The sequence below is a fragment of the Trichomonas vaginalis genome, chromosome III (genome assembly GCF_026262505.1).
Source record: "Trichomonas vaginalis G3 chromosome III, whole genome shotgun sequence".
NCBI lineage: Eukaryota > Parabasalia > Trichomonadida > Trichomonadidae > Trichomonas > Trichomonas vaginalis.
In genome coordinates this window covers 9,611,846-9,631,995 of record NC_067205.1, presented here as the reverse complement: position 1 = coordinate 9,631,995, position 20,150 = coordinate 9,611,846, and the positions used below count along the sequence as shown (strand labels likewise).

Genomic DNA, 20,150 nt, shown 5'->3' with positions numbered 1-20,150 from the left:
CATTATATTCGTAAATTTTGAGGTTTATCCTTCGCTTTTAAGATCATTGAATTTGATTTTTATATAAAATAGTTATATATTAGAAAATAATATGAGTTTATGTGATATTATTTTTCAGAAGATTTTGTGTTCTTCTTCAAAATTTTATTTTTTTATTAAAAAGAATCTTTACAAAATATACATTTACTTTAATTAATATTTAAAAACGTGCTCTATCAAAAGTTCCAAAAATTCAATATTTTAGCTTTTCTGAAGTGTCACTTTTGATGAATTTCTGTTTACAACAATCTTTGTTGAACCCTAATAATGCATTAATAATCTGTTATTAATTGGGCAAATTTATCTCCCATATCAACATGACATTTTCAAATCGAGCCATTTCATTTAATTTCTGATTGAAACACAATTTAATTGCGATGGAACCCATAATTAAGCTCCCAATGGCAAAATTTTGTGTACGATTGGAAAAAATTCTGTCTTGAGAAAGGAAATCAGAATCGTAAATTGGAAATTTTTTGTATTTAAGAATAATGAATAGTTTACTAAATAGTTATGCATGAAAGCAAAGACATACAAGTATTTCAAAGAAAAGCTTATATAGACTCGGGCTTGCGATTGAGCAATGAAGAAACATTAAGGTAGGTCTCCATTGGTTCGATTTCAATTTCACTTTCGGAAATTGATTCAGATTGAGCTGATGCAATATTTGGATCGTTGGATCTAATGCACCATTGACGCGGCTGTGGAAGTGGGCGCCCGGATCTTCTGGAAAACTCGGCGATAATTTGATTTTCCTCGGAAGAAATTCTTGAAACATTGTACCCGCATTTATGGAAACAACCGTTCAAACAAGATTTTGAACGGCCCATAAATAATTTGAGACGCTTGGTATTAACCAGCATATAGTTGGGACCGAACTTAATACCACAAGCAAGTCCGCGATCAAAATCAGTATAATCTCCTCTTGCAACGTATGTTTTGATGAGTTGGAGATGTTTCTGAAATGTTGAAAGGGCCATGTTGCGTTTATTTCGATCAGAAGCGAATTTGAAGAAAGCAGATAATCTGAGAAATTCTCATTGATCAGGAAAAGAAAGTTGGAGAACGAGCGGATCTGTGGCAAATTGCTGGTCATCAAATTGGGCAAACTCCATATGAGCTTTCTGAAGGGCAGCAAAATTGGTAAGATACATTCGAAAAATTAATTAAAAGATTGGTCTGTGATTCTGAGACTTTTCATTTCTCACAATTTTTATTGTCACATTTTTATTCGACCTTTTTGCTTTGAAAATAAGGGTTATTGTTTTTGAGGGCAAATATCATAAATCATTATAATGTTGATAGCATCTACTAAGGATGTCAATTTGGAAGAAAAGTGAGAAAATTCCTAAAATGCTAAAAATGAATTTTCCAAACGTACTTTTTTATCTCATTTTTTTGATTTTGAAAAAAATTTGGAGAGAAGAACTCTTCGTTTTTGAATTTTGTCACGATGGTTTTAAAGTATATTAGACACATGTATTGATATTACTATTTTTGTATATTTTGAGAGAAAATCCCTAAAAAGTGAGAAAATCTGAGACGGTTTGAGAAAATATATAAACTATTGAAAATTTGAATTAAACTTCTAATTTGGAAAAAAGAAATTTGGAAAGAAGAAAATTCAAAAATCGAGATTTAGACTCAGTATTAAATGGAGAACAAAATGTTTCTTCATATGAAGGAAAAAAATTTTCTTGAGAAAAATAGAGTTTTTAAAATTTTATTGTATAGTAATAAAATAAACAAATATTAAAATTATTTTTGATAACAAGAAAATTCCAACAGAAAAATATTTGAGACAAAGAAAAAAAGAAAATTGAAAAATATTACTCTCCTTTACATTTCTTGAGATTTTCAATTTATTTTTATAAAATTGACAATTTTATACGTTTAGATGAAAATAAGTGATTTTGCTTGAAATAAAAATTATTGTTTGTTTACAGCTATCAAATAGATTTTTGCTATTTTGATTAAAATTTGTTAATCAAATTAATAATTTTTTCTAAATATCTTAAATATCTGGATCACTCACTGATACGATGAATTAAACGATAAAAATAATACAAACTCAATTAAGTTTCCTGTCTTTCAACCAAAAAATATTATGCAATTTAAATTAAATTGTTTATTCAAATATAAAACAAAGATGAAATAATTACAGTTATCATAAACTTTATGAATAACTCTGTAATTGGTTCAGATTTTCGTAAAAATATTTTAATTAAAATCGATAAGAATATGTTTACCTACTATCATCACATATCTATAAACAAGAGTAGAGTGATTTTTATCATCGAAACTTTTTAAAAGCTGCAAGCTGGAAGTAAAAATCTTGTTTTTTTTTCTGAGTTAGTTGTAGAACTATTGATGCACGAGTTATCATTGTGATGTAGAAGGATGTCAATGTACTGACTGAAGGATATGAAGTGAATTGAATTTCATTGAATTTCAATTTGATCAAATTTGTTGAAATTATATGAATGTGTCAACATCTGTATCACTCTCCTTCACTTCTTCCCTATTTTTTCGAGAACGAAGCTAGCTCAGCTTTCGCTGAGCGAATTGACACTTTTGATGCCCTAAACGTACATACTCTCAAATTTATCGAAAAAAATAATACTACCTAAACTCGTATATTCTTATTTTAAATATGATATTATCCTTAGATTCCACACTAGAATATATTTAAATCAACTTTTAAAAAAGTTCGAATCCTGCGCGTCTCACTTTTTAAATTTTCCAAATGGAAAATTATATTCTCCTAAAACGAAAACAATTTTCCGAATTGACATCCTTACATCTACGGATTTGTAAAATTGACCGGAATTTTTTAATTGTTATAACAAAAATATCAATTACATAGAGATAATATAGAATGATATGAAATATGAGATGAACTAATTAGTTATCAATTTGGTCAGTTTTTCATTGTTTTATCTCATATCAATTTTAAAGCGAGAAATATATAATTTATGATGTTATACATAATTCCGGAAACTATAAAAATTCCTCACAATTTTTTAAAATGTAGAATTATGTGTAAAATAATATCACACGTATTTTTAATTTCAACATTTTGAATTGTTTTGAAAAGTTATGACCACTCAAAATATATAAATGGTAAGTTGTTTAATTTACAATAATGTTTCATACTATAATTTTTTTGAATCATTAACCGATCATATTTTAAATAGCACGAGATTTTGGTTAAAAATATCATTAAATATTGTTATATATCTTAAATCAAAACATTATTTGGTCTACCACATTTCAATTCAAAATTAATGTGAGCTATCCACAATTTCATATCACTTTTGTGTTATTTTTGTTTTTGACAATCGTAACCGATCGATTCACAACATTATCATATTATCAAATTTTCATAACAATGAATAAACTTAATTAATAAACGATCATATTTCGAAAGCATTCAATTTTCATAATTATGACCAAACTTAATTCAAATCATCGTTTTCATAATTAGAATATCTAATCACACTTTTCATTTTTATATTTCTTGATATATCGGATTCAATCAATTTGACCCTCCTTTTCAAAATCAATCAAATCAAATAGTTCTCTTTTATAATTAAATATCTGTATTGGATACATATGTACAACTTATTGGATATCAAATTGATTGATTTTCTCTAATTTTTTTAATGCAATATCAAATTAACCATATTCTCTTTATTTCTAGTAATTGTTCATATCATATATTAATACAAGTTTCATGAACATGAAATTTAACGACGATAATAGGGTATTTATGCTTTTTTCCCGTTCCATTGGTTGCAATCTATCTATTCTAAATATAAGTGTTTTATCAATGATTCATAATTTGATAGCTATTCCTTATAATATATATTTGCTCAGTCAAAATCATTGATTTCGTTTTAATTTTCAATTTTTTTTCAATTTTGAATAAATTCTGTATCCAAATACATTGAAATAATAAGAGATGTTTATCTATTTAATATAAAGATAAATGGTCAAATTTTAGTGAAAAATAATTTTGAATCCGCGACCACCGCCCATATTGAATCCTCCTCCATTAAAAGTGAAGAATTGTCCGTTACCCATATTAAAGAACTGTTGTTCAGATTGCTGGCCCTCTGGTGGTGGTCTGTAGCCTGGATTATCTGGATCTTCTCCTCTATCATACAAAGCCTTCTTCTGAGGATCGCTTAAGATCTCATTGGCTCTATTTACGTGCTGCATGATCTTTTCCATCTCTTTCTTCTTAATAGGATCCGAATACTGATCAGGATGATATTTACGGACTGCTCTTCTTACAGCATCTCTTACTTGTGTTCTTGTACAATCTCTTGACAAGTTGAGAAGCTCGTAATAGTCGCATTTCTTTTCTTTTTCTCTTTGATCGTAAATATCGTTAATTGCTTTCTCTGCACGCTTGTTATTCTTTTCTCTCTGCTGAACTTGCTGGAAACATTTGTTGGCTTCATCTAAATCCTTCATTTTAATTAAAATATCGCCTTTTTCGAGTAATAAATCTGTAGAATTGGGGTAATTTTTGAGGTTATTATTAACAAATTCCAAGGCCTCGCTGACTTTATTGTCAACAACTAAAGCTTTCGTCTTTAATGAAAGAGCTTTGAGATATGCCTTGGAATTGTTCTTGCAATTACGTTCTGCAATAACAAATGCCTTATTGGAGAATAAGTATGCATCTTCTACTCTCGAATTGTTTGCAGCAACCTCAAATTTATCATAAGCCGTTTTGAGCTCGTTGTTCTGTCTATTTAATGATGGACATTTGCTAGCTTGAATAGCACGCTGTGCACATGTAATAAAATGACGTTTGGCAAAGTCGTAGTCGTTTTCGCAAAGGAAGAATTTTCCACGAAGTTCAAGGAGTTTTAGATTTGAGGAGTCGAGTTGGATTGCCTGAGATGATATTTCATTGAAATAGTCAAGGTCGTCGGCCATAAGAGCTGTCTCTGAAGCTTCAACCATCAGATTTACAGCTTTATCGCAACTTTTTAGAATTTCTTTGTAGTTGAGAAGAGCCTCATCGTACTTCCCTTTCTTCTTATATTGTTCAATTTCTTGAAGTGTGTCTTTATAACTACGAACTTTAATTAATGGGTCTGGAGATGAAAGTTTCGAAGCATCATACTCGGCATCATCAATATTTCCTAATCTGAGATGGCACTGATATCGTATTTCATATGCTGCTGGCATATTTGCTTTGTCGAATTTAGTTGATGTTAATGCTTTTGAAAGATCTTCAACAGCCTCTTTAAATTGATCAAGGCCAAAGTAGCACTGAGCTCTGAGGAAGAATAACTCTGGATCTGCATCAAGAATTCCCACTTGATTTATTAAATCTGTAGTTGTATCTTTTCCAGTGAACCATTTATGCTCAGCAACTAGTTTTCTTGCTTTTTCAAGTAAATTAACGTCGCAATAGCATAAATAATTCAGGAAAACAAACATCAAGAATGCCAAATAATTTGGCCGGGTGATTATTTTCCTCTCAATATCAAAATCAATTTTATTCATTGATGGAAAACTTCGCTTTTGACTTGCTTGCAGAAATTATAATTAGAATGTTATGAATTATTGTCATCAAAGTTGGCATTCTAGTTGCGATAAATCATTTTTTTTCAATATTTCGAAATGGATTCAATATAATTTTCAGATTTTGACTTTTTACATCTGCTTATGATATTAGGCAGATATGATTTGTTCGATTCTTTATGAAACTTTTCAAAATTCAATTTTTTTGACATTTTCACATATCGGTATCAAATATTTCAGAATGTTTGCAATTACAAACCGAATTGAATGATCGAAAGATATTGAATTATCCTGTATTACTCTTGATATTTATATTTTATTAAAAAATAATATTTTATCAGTATTAAATGAATTAATTACTGCTCCCATCGATTATTTCTTAGATACTATATATGATGTTTTAGATTAAATAGTCTGTATTTATATTTATTGTTTCAATTTTCAGATTCTTTGGTTCGCGATTAGAACACATAGTCAATAACATACTTATTTAGCTTATACACAATCGATTTTTCTAAGATCTAAGAAAATTGTGATTTTCGGAAAAATCATTACACAATTTCAGTTTCGATTGCAATTTGAATGGATTCTTTCAAACAACAAATCGCGGCCATGCTACTATTAATATGTATGAACATAGATTTGCAAAAAAATTACCTGTATTCCAGTCAGTAAAAATGATCTGATCAGCTGATCCGATTAATTTAAAATCAGTTGTACTAATCATAATAAACAATTTAAGACCGAAATAATAACTTGATTTCACTTTTTGTAAATTGAGATTTTCAAATCTGACAATTGAATTAATTTTTATTATTTTTTTTTCATGATCTTGATATGTCTATTTTTTTTATTTACTGACACCAAAGAGAACGGATTCACACCTCCGAACAATTTGGATGCCATAGAAGATAGTAAAACACACAATTTATCACAAGAAAAACAAAATAAAAAAGAATTAAAAAATTTTGTCTCTGAAATTTCAACTAAGTACCAATATGACGACTCCCCATCGAAAAGCTTTTATCAAAATAGCTTTAATTCTTCTGTCGACTTTACAAATGTTGATATTTCAATTTGCCAGTGCACATTCATTAATATTTCAAGAATTAACGCCAGCGGTGGACCTATATTCATTAATTCACCAGAACGCTCTGTTGTTCTTAACTCATCAATATTTCGATCTTGTTATTCTTCAACTGGAGCTTCTGGCGGCAAAATCAACGCTAATTCTGCAAAACTATTCGGTAATTGCTTCCTTTCGTGCCATACGAATCCTACAGAAAGGGTTCAGCCGATAGATATAACATGCAAAGACGGATACCTTTATCATTTGAATATTCACAAGTGTGGACTATCACCGGATGCTTGTGGCATTACAGCTTTTCAATTTAAATGTTCTTTGAACAATTTTAAGGTTCAACACCTAAATATAACCAACAATTTTTTAAATGGTGCTGGTTGTTTCATTAAGCATGTCGACACTAAGAATTGCGCTACGATTTTTGTCAATCTCGTTCAAAATGTCGGAATAAATTCGTCAATGGTCGGGGAAGGTTTAACGTGGAATTCAATTTTGACATCCAAAACAAACTACATTAATAATACTGTTAAAATAATGTTTCATTTCGAAGCATCTTCGGCAAATCAAATAACTTATTCAGTTTTCAAGGCAAACAACTTCAAATCCTTCTTGAGTGAGATGAGAACAACAATAATGCATGTAATTCAGTGCGTTTTCGATATATCCAAGGAAAATCTCTCAGATTGTATCTTTAATCTTTGTACATTCAACGATACAACGGCCACAACGCTTGCTTTATCCGAAATTGGCAATGGAGAATGCAAGATGACCCCATTTAACTTCACAACAACGCCTACAAATAGTAAATTCGATACTAAAACAATAATTATGATTTCTGTTGCATCGTTTGTTGGATTTATTATCATTGTTATACTTGCATACTGTATCTACATTAGATTCTCTAAAAGAAGGTCGCAAATGCAAGAATTACACTTCACTGATGAATATTTTAAGAATTTTTCATATAGTATCATCTAGTTGCATATATATTATTGTTATATTTTATTGTATTGTTTGTAAATATCTGAAAATTCAAAAATACCATTTTTATTTCATATTTTTAACCAATTTACATGCGAATTTCTGGCTTTTTGAACATAATAAGTCAAAAATTTTTATTAACAGACTGCGTTAACAATATTTTTAACATCATTTTATCTGATATATATATAATATCAGTAAATATCATAACAACATATATGCAATTCAACTAAAAAATTCTAAATTAATGATTTTCCCCTACTATTGTTAGAGTTTTTCATATGAATTTTGAACTAATAATTTTTAAATTATGCTTTTAAAGTTCAACAAGCTTAAATTTCTAATGTATAGCAAATGTATTTATATTAATTAGCTTTTTATCTTATGTTTATTAAAAATTGAAAAAAATTTGATCAAATTCATACAAAAAAACATAAGAAATTCTTTACTATTGATAACAAAAGATAATAATAATTAAACATCGCTGTATGATTGAATGGAATCTTCATCTTGCGCGTTTTCTTTGTCATTTACGACAGGTTTTTTAGTAGGATCAACAGAAACCACGGAAACGACCACTTTCTTGGAATCACTCTCTTCATCTTTGTCATCTGTTTCGTATTCATCGCTATAATACGAATAATAAGAATAATCAGGTTCTGCTGTCTTTGCAACGTTCTGATCTATCTTTAATCCAGGGGAATCACTTGATTCTTCCTTTTCCGCTTCTTTTTGGTCAGATGAAATTTTAATATTTTGTTTTTCTGACTCTTTCGGATCGACAAGAGCAGCATAACCAGAAGCTTCATTGTTTGGTTTGATTAATGGGGCGAGAGAAAGAACTTCTGGGTAATTTGGAGCGACCATCTCTTGATTCAAGGAGAATTGCATTGAAATTGAAGCAGCAACAGCCCATGACAAAGCTGTTGTATGAAGGACCTCTCCTTCAGTAATTTTTCTGATACTTTCGCAAATTTTTTGGTTAATTTTTGGTTCTGCAATGACTCTGATGATTTCTTCAATTCCTATCTTAATATGTGACTTGGGAGGATCTCCAAATTGAACATCGGGTGGAACTTTGCAGACATTTGCAAGGAAAATGTATAATTTTGGTTTAAATTCGGAAGACAAACGTTCATTCCAGCCAGGAAGTGCATACTTAGGGAAGAACTCATTAGCGGTGAATGTTAATCGTACTAATTTTCCGATTTCTCTAATAATTTTTTGAGATTCTTGATTTTTCATCGCAATTTGGTCCAAAAGAATATGTAAGAATGATCCAAGGAAGAAACCAACAAGAGCCCAAACAGTTTCGCGATTATTGAACCTTAAACAAGCAAAATTTTGGATCATTGAACAAACAAGTCTGATTGGCTTTGGAATTTGGTCAATTGTTGTCAATATCTTATCAAGACATGTGAAAAGACAATCTTCAAACTCCTTTGGCTTCTCAAATAAGTTAATATCCTTATTTTCAGTTAAATAACTTGCCAATTCTGTAATAAACGTCTCTTGGAAGTTACCTTTGAATCTTATAGCTGTTGCCTGTGACAAAGTGAGGATAATTGATTCAGGACCAGTCAAAAATTTAATACTTGCATCTGGCAATTCGAAAATTGCAGAAAAAATGGTAGAAAGCATCGAAATTAAACATCCTGTTGACGCTCCGATATCCAGAATTGCGATAAAGACCTTCACTTTGTGTTCATTTGGAATTGTTTCAGGAGCAGCGAGAGCTCTTAGAGCAATACCATCATCATTGATAAGAGATTGAAGTATTGCATCGTACATTGGCTTTGGAATGGGATTTTGTATGTCAGACATAAAGATATAAAAATGAGGAGGTTTTTTAGAGAAAGATTGGCAGAAAGGAGTCACAAGTTCCTTTTTCCTTAATGTAATTGTGTTAATAACATTGGCCAGAGGTCCAGTAATCGTAATAGTGCTGCCATCTTCAGATGGAATCGCTCTGACAGCTTTTTCATTGAAAAGAGATGTCAACGATCGCTTTTTCGGATTGGATTGAGTGTAAATGTGAAGATACATTTTTTCGTCGAGCATTGCATATGTTGTTAATCTTGATTTCGTAATTAAAATTGCAGAAGAAAGTAAAGGTTTTTTATTATTGATAACAACGTTAATACGATTGAATACATCTGAAATGAACCATGCAAAAATTTTATCTGGTTTCCTTGATAATTTAACTAATTTTAGTAATAATTTAAATAATGGACGAGATTGAAGAGATTTTGAAGGAAAAATAGGAGGCCATTGATTTAAAACATCTGAATATGATTGTTGTGGTATTAAATTGAGAATGTATGATTTAAATTTCGAAATTAATTCAGGTGGATCTTTAATAATCTGATTTAATGGAGTAAATTCGATTATTTGAGATATGTTATCTAGCGATTTGTCTACAGTATCATTAACAAAGTAATAAGATGGGGTATAAAATTTATTATAATAATCTCGTTCAAAATCAGGATCTAATAATGAATAATTCCTAAATGCTATTGTTTTTGGAAGAACGGGTTGAGCTGGTTTTTCTTTATTTGATGATGATTCGCTAGAATCGGTATCAGACATAATTAAAAAATGGATAGTTTCCTTTGCGATTTGAATCTATAAATCTGACTGCATAATATAAAAAATTTCATTACCAAGATTAGGCGATAAGGGGGAAAAAATTATATAATTTTTTTATATAAATATATTTTATTGTAATACATTAGATTGATTCACATTGTGCCTATAATATGCTAATAAATTAACATTTATTACATTTTGATCTTTGAATTATTATTATATATTTTTGTCAAATCTTTAAATTGAATAGCCTGCGTAGCATAGTGGTTATTGCGTGCGCCTTGTAAGCGCAAGGTCGCCGGTTCAAATCCGGTCGTAGGCATTCAATTTTTCCTATTCAATTGATTTTTTTTTAAAATTCGATTCTGATGAAATGAATGTATCAAAGCTTGTCCAGAACCTCCAAAATTAAAAGATTCACTACCAAGAACCACAGGATAGGAGATTATTACGAATAATGTCTCATATAATGATCAAGATCTTAGAAATTTAATCACCACGTTTTTTATTTATTCAAAATATGTTGATTGATTCAAGAACCAAAGTTAAGCTGATTTTTGTCAATTATTAATTAATATCTATCCAAAATCTCTTTGCTAACAACATTTTGCACTTTCTCAAAAACGTTGCTTTCTAAAATGAAGTCTAGTGATTCGTCATTACGCTTTAAATAACATTTTCTAAATAACATGAAAATTTTTATACAAAATTAGCAAACATCGCAAAATTAAATAACATTTGATCTTTCTTCTTAACCTTTTCTGGAGTATAGAGCATTTTGCCTGGATATAGGGTACCATAAAACAATAGCTTTGTAATTACTAAATAGGCGTCATTATAGTTCTTGTTTATATCAATATTTTTCATTTTAAACTTCGAGTAATTTCTTTTTTGAGGTGGCAATGAGTAATGAGCTGCCCAATTTAGAGGCTCTGGTCCTAATTGACCGATACTAATAATTTCTGAATCCGCTGAGATTCGATCATCAAGAAGTATCCAATTACCAGGGGATGCTTCACCATATAATTGATAATGGTTCATGGTTGATATGTAATTGTGTATCTTTCAAGATTTACTTTTGAAGATAGAAAGTCAAAAGTAATTTCCATTATTGGATCACCTGGCCTAGTAAGAAATCTCAATCCTGAATATTTAAGATGGGTCAAAAAAATAGAATCAACCGGGGTTCGACCTACATCAGTAGCCTGATCTTGACTGTAATAAGAAGACGAATTTTTCGCAATTAAAAAGCCGGCTCGGGTAAGATTTTCTTCCTCATAAACTTCGCGCATCGCTGTAAATAAATCATTGAAATCCTTAAGATTACCAGAATAAGGTCTGGATGTAATATTAATAGCAGAAATCTTTTTTATTGAAAGTGTGTGAAAGTGTAAGAAGAAGATAATCATTAGATTTATATAAATTTAACCTTAAAAATTGAGAAAATTGGGAATTGGATAATTTTTGAGACCAGAATAATAAATTTTGGGTGTGTTTTTGCACAAATTTTATTAGATAGAAGTACTGAACTATGATAGTGTTGCCAATCTATCAAGGAATAATGAGCCAAGCTTCAATTGAATCTGATTGATCATATTATGAACTAATCGGTGAAATTAATTATACATATGTTTCCTGAAATGAGTTTAAAATTGCCCGCTCAATTTCCAATCTTTAATGAAAAGAAAATTTAGATTCAAATTGTTGTTTGATTTTTAACATGTCTGATGTATTTCGAAACTTTAGAATTGAAAACCGTGGAATTCATTCAATTTTGTTAATATGACTTTTAGAAATTCATATTTATTTGTATCCATAAACAATCGTAATCGTTGAATTCTATATCGAATTGTAGGACAATTTCTATCCAGTCAATTTTGAATGGATATTCAAAATTTCTAATCGTAGTTTAGAATAATTCTACTTTTTCACTATTTTTTACCAATTTATTATGTTCTACATATTTGTATCATTTGTTCATATTCCAAATTATTATTTTCAAAAATTTCAAAACTCAAATGCATTTACTTTTTCTCTTTCTGATAAGATCAAAAATTGGCGAAACATCAGAAAGTCACTATCTTCTCAGTGGAGAAGAAGAACCACAATTCCTTCAGCCAGATTATACAGTTCTTATCTCTGTTGATAACCAATTATTAACGTTTAAGTCCGCGATTGTACAATCGAGCAAGAGGGACTATGTGTACTACAAATGTGATGTTACAATTACATCAGAAAGTAAGTTTGAAAATAATTTTGCTTTTGGAAAGTCTACTTCATCAAGCTTCGGCGGAGCACTTTATCTTCACGAATCAGTTTTCCAAATTGTTTCACCAGATTCAAGTAAAAATTCAATCTTTTCCGGAAATTCAGCAGCTTATGGTGGTGCTTTGTGCTTAGTTTCTACAGCATCATACTTATCAAACGCAGTATTCACATCTAACCAAGCATACAAGCACGCAGGCGCAGTCTACTTCGAAAACAAGTGAAAACAAGTTTATATCGAGCGTTCTATTTTCAACAGCAACCGATGCTGTTTTTCCGGTGGTGCCATTCGTCTTATGAATGTTGACAGTCTTAAACTTAACTACGTTGTTTTCTCATGCAACGTTGTTGATGCACACCAAACAGAGCTTCATATCCCATATAAACTTCGTCAAGAGAAAGGCGAAAGTATCAATAATGATTTTTCTAACAAAGTCACATCAACACGATTTGTTGGTCGTGGTGGTGGTGCTATTGGATTCTCTTCTGATGACAAGAAAGGAAATCTCATTAATGGTGCTCAAACATATGAAAAGCGACATTTTGAAACACATCACTGTTGTTTCTACAAAGACACATCAACATACACCGGCCAAACATTCGGTGATGGTGCAGCACACGAGATCTTAATTGATGGATACACGGAATTCATTTCATATGATGATTACATATATAACTTCAATCCTAATGAACTTCCATCACAATCAGTTTCACAAGTTGTTCGCACATGGCTTGAAGACGTCACAAGTATGGTTTTTCTTGGCAATCGATTCAACTCAGATCCAAACACAATTGATCTTTGTTCAGGCAAAGAAGACAAAGAATTGACATATCCAACATCTATTTCATATTCTTACGCGACTATTTCTAACGTCGGTGATAGCACAACAAGTAATGTTGCATCACCAACCGAATACACATATGTTGCAACCGCTATCACAAAACTTCCACAAAAGACAGCAGGCTCACAAACTAAATATAGTTCAGCTAAACTGAGGATTGATTCACCGACAAGTTATTTCAATCCATCATTTGTTTCATTCACTATCCCACCAGCAACACCACACAGCACAGCTCATTCAACACCACATTCAACAGCACATTCAACACCACACAGCACTTTCCACTCTACACCACACTCAACAGCATTTAGTACAGCACACTCAACTCCACATTCTACAGCACATTCCACTCCATTTAGTACTGGCCACTCGACATCACACAGTACATTCCATTCTACACCACATTCCACAGCTCATTCAACACCACATAGTACATTCCACAGTACTCCACATTCTACTCCTCACAGTACATTCCACTCCACACCTCACTCAACAGCACACTCTACTCCTCATAGTACACCACATTCCACAGCTCATTCCACTCCTCACAGCACTTTCCATATTACTCCTTTCAAGACAGCATTTTCTACACCACATAGCACAGCATTTAGTACAGCACACTCAACTCCTCACAGTACAGCACATTCAACAGCATTTAGTACACCACACTCAACTCCACACAGTACAGCATTTGTCACAGCATTTTCTACACCACATAGCACAGCACACAAAACTCCTTTCGACACTATGTCATCAACTCCATTTAGTACAGCATTCGAAACAGTTTATTCTACACCATTCATCACAACACATCAAGCACCATACAACACAGTTCACAGAACACCCGATTTAACAGCTGTTTCTATTTCTAAAGAAGAACTACCACCTACACCAGCTGCTACATCTGCTCTCAAAATCGAAGGAAGCACCACAACTAAGAAACGAAGTATCTGGCCAATCATTGTTGGTGTTATCTGCGGATTACTTCTTCTTTCTCTTATTATCTTCTTCATCCTATTCAAGCGTCGGAAAGAAGACAGTGACACACAAGAGATATCGGACGAATCATTGAAGAGTGCATCAGAAGAAACGAAGATGGAAACATATATTGACACGAACATCATGGTCACTACAGAGAATCCAATTTGGACACATACTCTGGAAGAAAATGATCCATTTGATCTTGATTTTGAAGAAAAAGAATGTCCAGAATCATTCATGGCACAAAATGACCATCTTAACTACCAAGAATCAAAGTTCCCAACGGAACATTAACCTTTTGACTAATTATATTTATTGTTTTATTTATAATAAACGGTTTATTTATCTTTTTTTGAAAATTTCTAATGAAAAAATGTAGCGACTTTTGAGACGGAGTAAACTGGAGCCTCATGAGTATATTTAAGGGTCCACGGTACATTTTCAATACTATTCAAAAATTGAATGCTAAAATGAGAATTATCGTTATCGTCTTCCTCTTGAATCGATTTTTTTGAGCTTCTTGGTTAACGAAATCTAAAAATTATATTAAAAACAGTATATAAATATGATATCAAATCAGAATCTATAATTAGATTTGGACCTTGCCATATAAATTTTGAAGATTTACGATAGCCTTCGCTTGGCCGGACCGTGGACTCTTAAAGAGATGACAAAATTGAATGTAAAAAACCGATCAAATTCAAAGTTGCGCGTAGTATTATTGTTTTAGTTTTATACTGTATAAATTCAATTTTGTTTACTATTCAAACAAGGCAATTTTGAATTCACAAGATTTATAAAATCAAGTCTTTAAATTTTCATGTAATTTGCTGTTTGATCACTATTGTATCATGAAAATTTAATAATAATCAATATTTTGCATTTTTCAAAACTCGATTTTTTTTTGGATAAATTTTTTTGATGATTCTATTCTGCTTCTTTTATCTTTCAACTTCTCTTAAGAAGTTGTCTGCAATTAACGTTACAACAAGGCTTTATTCAGGCAGCATTTCCAATTTCACAGATTTATTTACAGCAATGCGAGAAGCATACGAAGAAGAAAATCTTACAAAAGCTGGATTTTTAATAGCTAAAAACTCATCTACTATTTTTTTCTGCTGAGCCAAATCCTTCCACTCGCGCAAATATTGATTGCATTTTCTTGGATCTCTATAAATATGCTTATGATAGATTTCTTACTGCACTTAATGATCCAGTTATGGAAATTACATGGGATTTTCTATCTTCAAAGGTATATCTTGAAAGTTACACAATTACTTATTCCAGACTTCCAAGATTTATGAATCATTATCAGCTTTTTGGTGAGGCATCTCCAGGAAATTGGATAATCCTTGATGATCGTACAATGAAAGATGATGAGATAATAGAACTAGGAAAAATAGGAAATGTTGATAAAAATTGGGCCATACATTATGATTTACCAACACAAAAACGAAATTACTCTAAATTTAAACTCAAAAATATTGATGGTAACAAGAATTACGGAGATAAATATTTAGTTCTTTCCAAAATGTTATTCTTTGGTACCTTATATCCAGGAAAAATGCTCTACACAGAACAAAAGGTTAAGCGAAAAGAGCAGATGTTATTTAATTTTGCTATGTTTTCTAATTTTGCATAAGCGAACTAAACATGTATATTTACACACAAATATTTTTATCTTAAGTCTACTATATTTAAGTAAGATAAGATATAGCATAATTTGGCGTCTTGTCATTATGATTTTGCGAATTATGTTATAATTCATACATACTCAATGCGCAAGAAATTTGAATATGTTTATTTGGTCGGATATACTGCAAATTCTGAACATAATGTAGTTGGAAAATAAGCCATTTACGGGCTTTGTCAGGCAAAATTTGTGCCCATCGTTGACAATTTTGGCTTATTTTCCAACTACGTGATTTAAAATTTGATTGGATTAAGGATTCAGACTTGGCAATTCTGGAGTCATTTTGGCAATTCTGAATGAAACATTTGGTCTTTTTTGGACTCTTACTAAAGCACCAAGGAAAGAATGAATAATTCACTTAATAAAACAATGGATATATTTATTGGGTTGACAAGTTTAAAGTCATATGTTATTATTGAAAAATTATTGTATATTTACATGATAGATAAACCGTTTATTATAAATAAAACAATAAATATAATTAGTCAAAAGGTTAATGTTCCGTTGGGAACTTTGATTCTTGGTAGTTAAGATGGTCATTTTGTGCCATGAATGATTCTGGACATTCTTTTTCTTCAAAATCAAGATCAAATGGATCATTTTCTTCCAGAGTATGTGTCCAAATTGGATTCTCTGTAGTGACCATGATGTTCGTGTCAATATATGTTTCCATCTTCGTTTCTTCTGATGCACTCTTCAATGATTCGTCCGATATCTCTTGTGTGTCACTGTCTTCTTTCCGACGCTTGAATAGGATGAAGAAGATAATAAGAGAAAGAAGAAGTAATCCGCAGATAACACCAACAATGATTGGCCAGATACTTCGTTTCTTAGTTGTGGTGCTTCCTTCGATTTTGAGAGCAGATGTAGCAGCTGGTGTAGGTGGTAGTTCTTCTTTAGAAATAGAAACAGCTGTTAAATCGGGTGTTCTGTGAACTGTGTTGTATGGTGCTTGATGTGTTGTGATGAATGGTGTAGAATAAACTGTTTCGAATGCTGTACTAAATGGAGTTGATGACATAGTGTCGAAAGGAGTTTTGTGTGCTGTGCTATGTGGTGTAGAAAATGCTGTGACAAATGCTGTACTGTGTGGAGTTGAGTGTGGTGTACTAAATGCTGTTGAATGTGCTGTACTGTGAGGAGTTGAGTGTGCTGTACTAAATGCTGTGCTATGTGGTGTAGAAAATGCTGTCTTGAAAGGAGTAATATGGAAAGTGCTGTGAGGAGTGGAATGAGCTGTGGAATGTGGTGTACTATGAGGAGTAGAGTGTGCTGTTGAGTGAGGTGTGGAGTGGAATGTACTGTGAGGAGTAGAATGTGGAGTACTGTGGAATGTACTATGTGGTGTTGAATGAGCTGTGGAATGTGGTGTAGAATGGAATGTACTGTGTGATGTCGAGTGGCCAGTACTAAATGGAGTGGAATGTGCTGTAGAATGTGGAGTTGAGTGTGCTGTACTAAATGCTGTTGAGTGTGGTGTAGAGTGGAAAGTGCTGTGTGGTGTTGAATGTGCTGTTGAATGTGGTGTTGAATGAGCTGTGCTGTGTGGTGTTGCTGGTGGGATAGTGAATGAAACAAATGATGGATTGAAATAACTTGTCGGTGAATCAATCCTCAGTTTAGCTGAACTATATTTAGTTTGTGAGCCTGCTGTCTTTTGTGGAAGTTTTGTGATAGCGGTTGCAACATATGTGTATTCGTTGGTGATGCAACATTACTTGTTGTGCTATCACCGACGTTAGAAATAGTCGCGTAAGAATATGAAATAGATGTTGGATATGTCAATTCTTTGTCTTCTTTGCCTGAACAAAGATCAATTGTGTTTGGATCTGAGTTGAATCGATTGCCAAGAAAAACCATACTTGTGACGTCTTCAAGCCATGTGCGAACAACTTGTGAAACTGATTGTGATGGAAGTTCATTAGGATTGAAGTTATATATGTAATCATCATATGAAATGAATTCCGTGTATCCATCAATTAAGATCTCGTGTGCTGCACCATCACCGAATGTTTGGCCGGTGTATGTTGATGTGTCTTTTGTAGAAACAACAGTGATGTGTTTCAAAATGTCGCTTTTCATATGTTTGAGCACCATTAATGAGATTTCCTTTCTTGTCATCAGAAGAGAATCCAATAGCACCACCACTACGACCAACAAATCGTGTTGATGTGACTTTGTTAGAAAAATCATTATTGATACTTTCGCCTTTCTCTTGACGAAGTTTATATGGGATATGAAGCTCTGTTTGGTGTGCATCAACAACGTTGCATGAGAAAACAACGTAGTTAAGTTTAAGACTGTCAACATTCATAAGACGAATGGCACCACCGGAAAAACAGCATCGGTTGCTGTTGAAAATAGAACGCTCGATATAAACTTCTGACGCAGCATATATCATGATGGCACCACCGTATTCTGATGCTGCATTATCATTGAACTTTAACGATGTGCCAAGGAACTGAACAACGTTAGAAAGGTGTCCGTTGCTGATTAACTTGTTTTCGAAGTAGACTGCGCCTGCATGCTTGTATGCTTGGTTAGATGTGAATACTGCGTTTGATAAGTATGATGCTGTAGAAACTAAGCACAAAGCACCACCATAAGCTGCTGAATTTCCGGAAAAGATTGAATTTTTACTTGAATCTGGTGAAACAATTTGGAAAACTGATTCGTGAAGATAAAGTGCTCCGCCGAAGCTTGATGAAGTAGACTTTCCAAAAGCAAAATTATTTTCAAACTTACTTTCTGATGTAATTGTAACATCACATTTGTAGTACACATAGTCCCTCTTGCTCGATTGTACAATCGCGGACTTAAATGTTAATAATTGGTTATCAACAGAGATAAGAACTGTATAATCTGGCTGAAGGAATTGTGGTTCTTCTTCTCCACTGAGAAGATAGTGACTTTCTGATGTTTCGCCAATTTTTGATCTTATCAGAAAGAGAAAAAGTAAATGCATTTGAGTTTTGAAATTTTTGAAAAGAACAATTTGGAATATGAACAAATGATACAAATATGTAGAACATAATAAATTATTAAAAAATAGTGAAAAAAGATAGAATTATTCTGAGTGACGATTATTTTTTTTGGAATTGTTAACAAAATATAACGACTTTTGAGAGGAAGTAAACCATAACTTAAAGAGTCACTATATTAACAATTCTGATATATTCTAAATTTGTAGCTTTGATCAGATGACAAAATTGAATGTAAAAAACCGATCAAATTCAAAGTTGGGCTGCGTAGTTTTGTTGTTCTAATTTTGTACTGTAAAAATTTGATTTTGTTTAGAATTCAAACCAAGCAATTTTGAATTCATAAGATTTACATATTTTGAATATCCATTCTCCATTGCATATAGAGTAAAGTTCAAATGTTTGATCACGATCAGATTCAAATTGAGTTTAGCCCTTTACTCTTATGTATATTATCAACACTATCATAATCCAGTACTTTTATTTTATTAATTCTTTGCTTTTGAATAGTAACGGTGACAATAATTTGGAATATTAATATTCACAAATCATATAATTGTATATTATTAACGAATATAAATAGAATTTAACTATACATTCAATTTTGTTAATCAGTAGTATATATGGCGGGTTATGTGACTTTTTTTGTAAACGTAAGAATTCATACAATATTGAATGATTTTTGAACATACTTCCGAATAGCAGATTTTAAAAATTTATGAATAATTTATAAAAAGTTTTTATTCCTACAATTCCTATATTACCATTAATAAAAAGAATATATTTTATAATAGTTTCATTTCGAACATGTTAAAATTTATCTGCATTTCGAAAAATTTATTTTTTAATTCGTAAGAAAATGAGTGTCAAAACTAACGACGTGAAAACATTAGGATTCACAAACGAGGAAATAAAGGATATATTAGAGGAGGCGGGTTATGAAGTTAGTAAATATTATTTAAGAAATTGTCAAAAATTCGCGGAGTTTTTAAATGAATTTGATTATGATGGAAAAATAAATAAAGATGATGTTATAAATTTCTTATATCCCACATCTAAAGAAAAAGAAAAACCTAAAGAACCTAATGTTTTCCCTGAATATTATGAAGAACGAATTAAAGATGATGAATATGATGAAATTGAAATTG

General features: G+C 31.6%; 6 protein-coding genes and 1 non-coding gene across 7 annotated transcripts, besides 4 other annotated features; 4 read left to right on the top strand and 3 right to left on the bottom strand.

The window, feature by feature from the left end:
- The first annotated feature begins 248 nt into the window (after window positions 1-248).
- Window positions 249-286: a mobile genetic element.
- Window positions 287-593: 307 nt separating this feature from the next.
- TVAGG3_0672550 (transcription-initiator DNA-binding domain ibd family) lies at window positions 594-1,019 on the bottom strand (the record flags this gene model as incomplete). The annotated part of the gene is made up of 1 exon (XM_001314538.1): window positions 594-1,019. The coding sequence occupies one exon, from the start codon at window positions 1,017-1,019 to the stop codon at window positions 594-596; it is 426 nt and encodes a 141-aa protein (XP_001314566.1).
- Window positions 1,020-4,013: 2,994 nt separating this feature from the next.
- TVAGG3_0672540 (positive regulation of translation initiation in response to endoplasmic reticulum stress) lies at window positions 4,014-5,511 on the bottom strand (the record flags this gene model as incomplete). Its single annotated transcript, XM_001314539.2, has 1 exon — window positions 4,042-5,502. One exon carries the CDS (start codon window positions 5,500-5,502, stop codon window positions 4,042-4,044), a length of 1,461 nt encoding a protein of 486 aa, XP_001314567.1.
- Window positions 5,512-6,219: 708 nt separating this feature from the next.
- On the top strand, window positions 6,220-7,991 carry TVAGG3_0672530 (uncharacterized protein; the record flags this gene model as incomplete). The annotated part of the gene is made up of 1 exon (XM_001314540.1): window positions 6,413-7,648. One exon carries the CDS (start codon window positions 6,413-6,415, stop codon window positions 7,646-7,648), a length of 1,236 nt encoding a protein of 411 aa, XP_001314568.1.
- An 86-nt stretch (window positions 7,992-8,077) lies between these two features.
- Window positions 8,078-10,260, bottom strand: TVAGG3_0672520 (GTPase activation domain, GAP family; the record flags this gene model as incomplete). Its single annotated transcript, XM_001314541.1, has 1 exon — window positions 8,126-10,240. The coding sequence occupies one exon, from the start codon at window positions 10,238-10,240 to the stop codon at window positions 8,126-8,128; it is 2,115 nt and encodes a 704-aa protein (XP_001314569.1).
- A 229-nt stretch (window positions 10,261-10,489) lies between these two features.
- TVAGG3_0672510 lies at window positions 10,490-10,562 on the top strand. Its single transcript has one exon. It is a non-coding gene; the product is annotated as a tRNA-Thr (tRNA).
- A 1,696-nt stretch (window positions 10,563-12,258) lies between these two features.
- Window positions 12,259-12,729, top strand: TVAGG3_0672500 (uncharacterized protein; the record flags this gene model as incomplete). Its single annotated transcript, XM_001330555.1, has 1 exon — window positions 12,259-12,729. The coding sequence occupies one exon, from the start codon at window positions 12,259-12,261 to the stop codon at window positions 12,727-12,729; it is 471 nt and encodes a 156-aa protein (XP_001330591.1).
- A 72-nt stretch (window positions 12,730-12,801) lies between these two features.
- Window positions 12,802-14,622, top strand: TVAGG3_0672490 (bifunctional inhibitor/lipid-transfer protein/seed storage 2s albumin superfamily protein family; the record flags this gene model as incomplete). The annotated part of the gene is made up of 1 exon (XM_001330556.1): window positions 12,802-14,622. The coding sequence occupies one exon, from the start codon at window positions 12,802-12,804 to the stop codon at window positions 14,620-14,622; it is 1,821 nt and encodes a 606-aa protein (XP_001330592.1).
- Window positions 14,623-14,753: 131 nt separating this feature from the next.
- Window positions 14,754-14,985: a mobile genetic element.
- Window positions 14,986-19,822: 4,837 nt separating this feature from the next.
- Window positions 19,823-20,150: part of a mobile genetic element that runs on past the window's edge.
- Window positions 19,904-20,150: part of a mobile genetic element that runs on past the window's edge.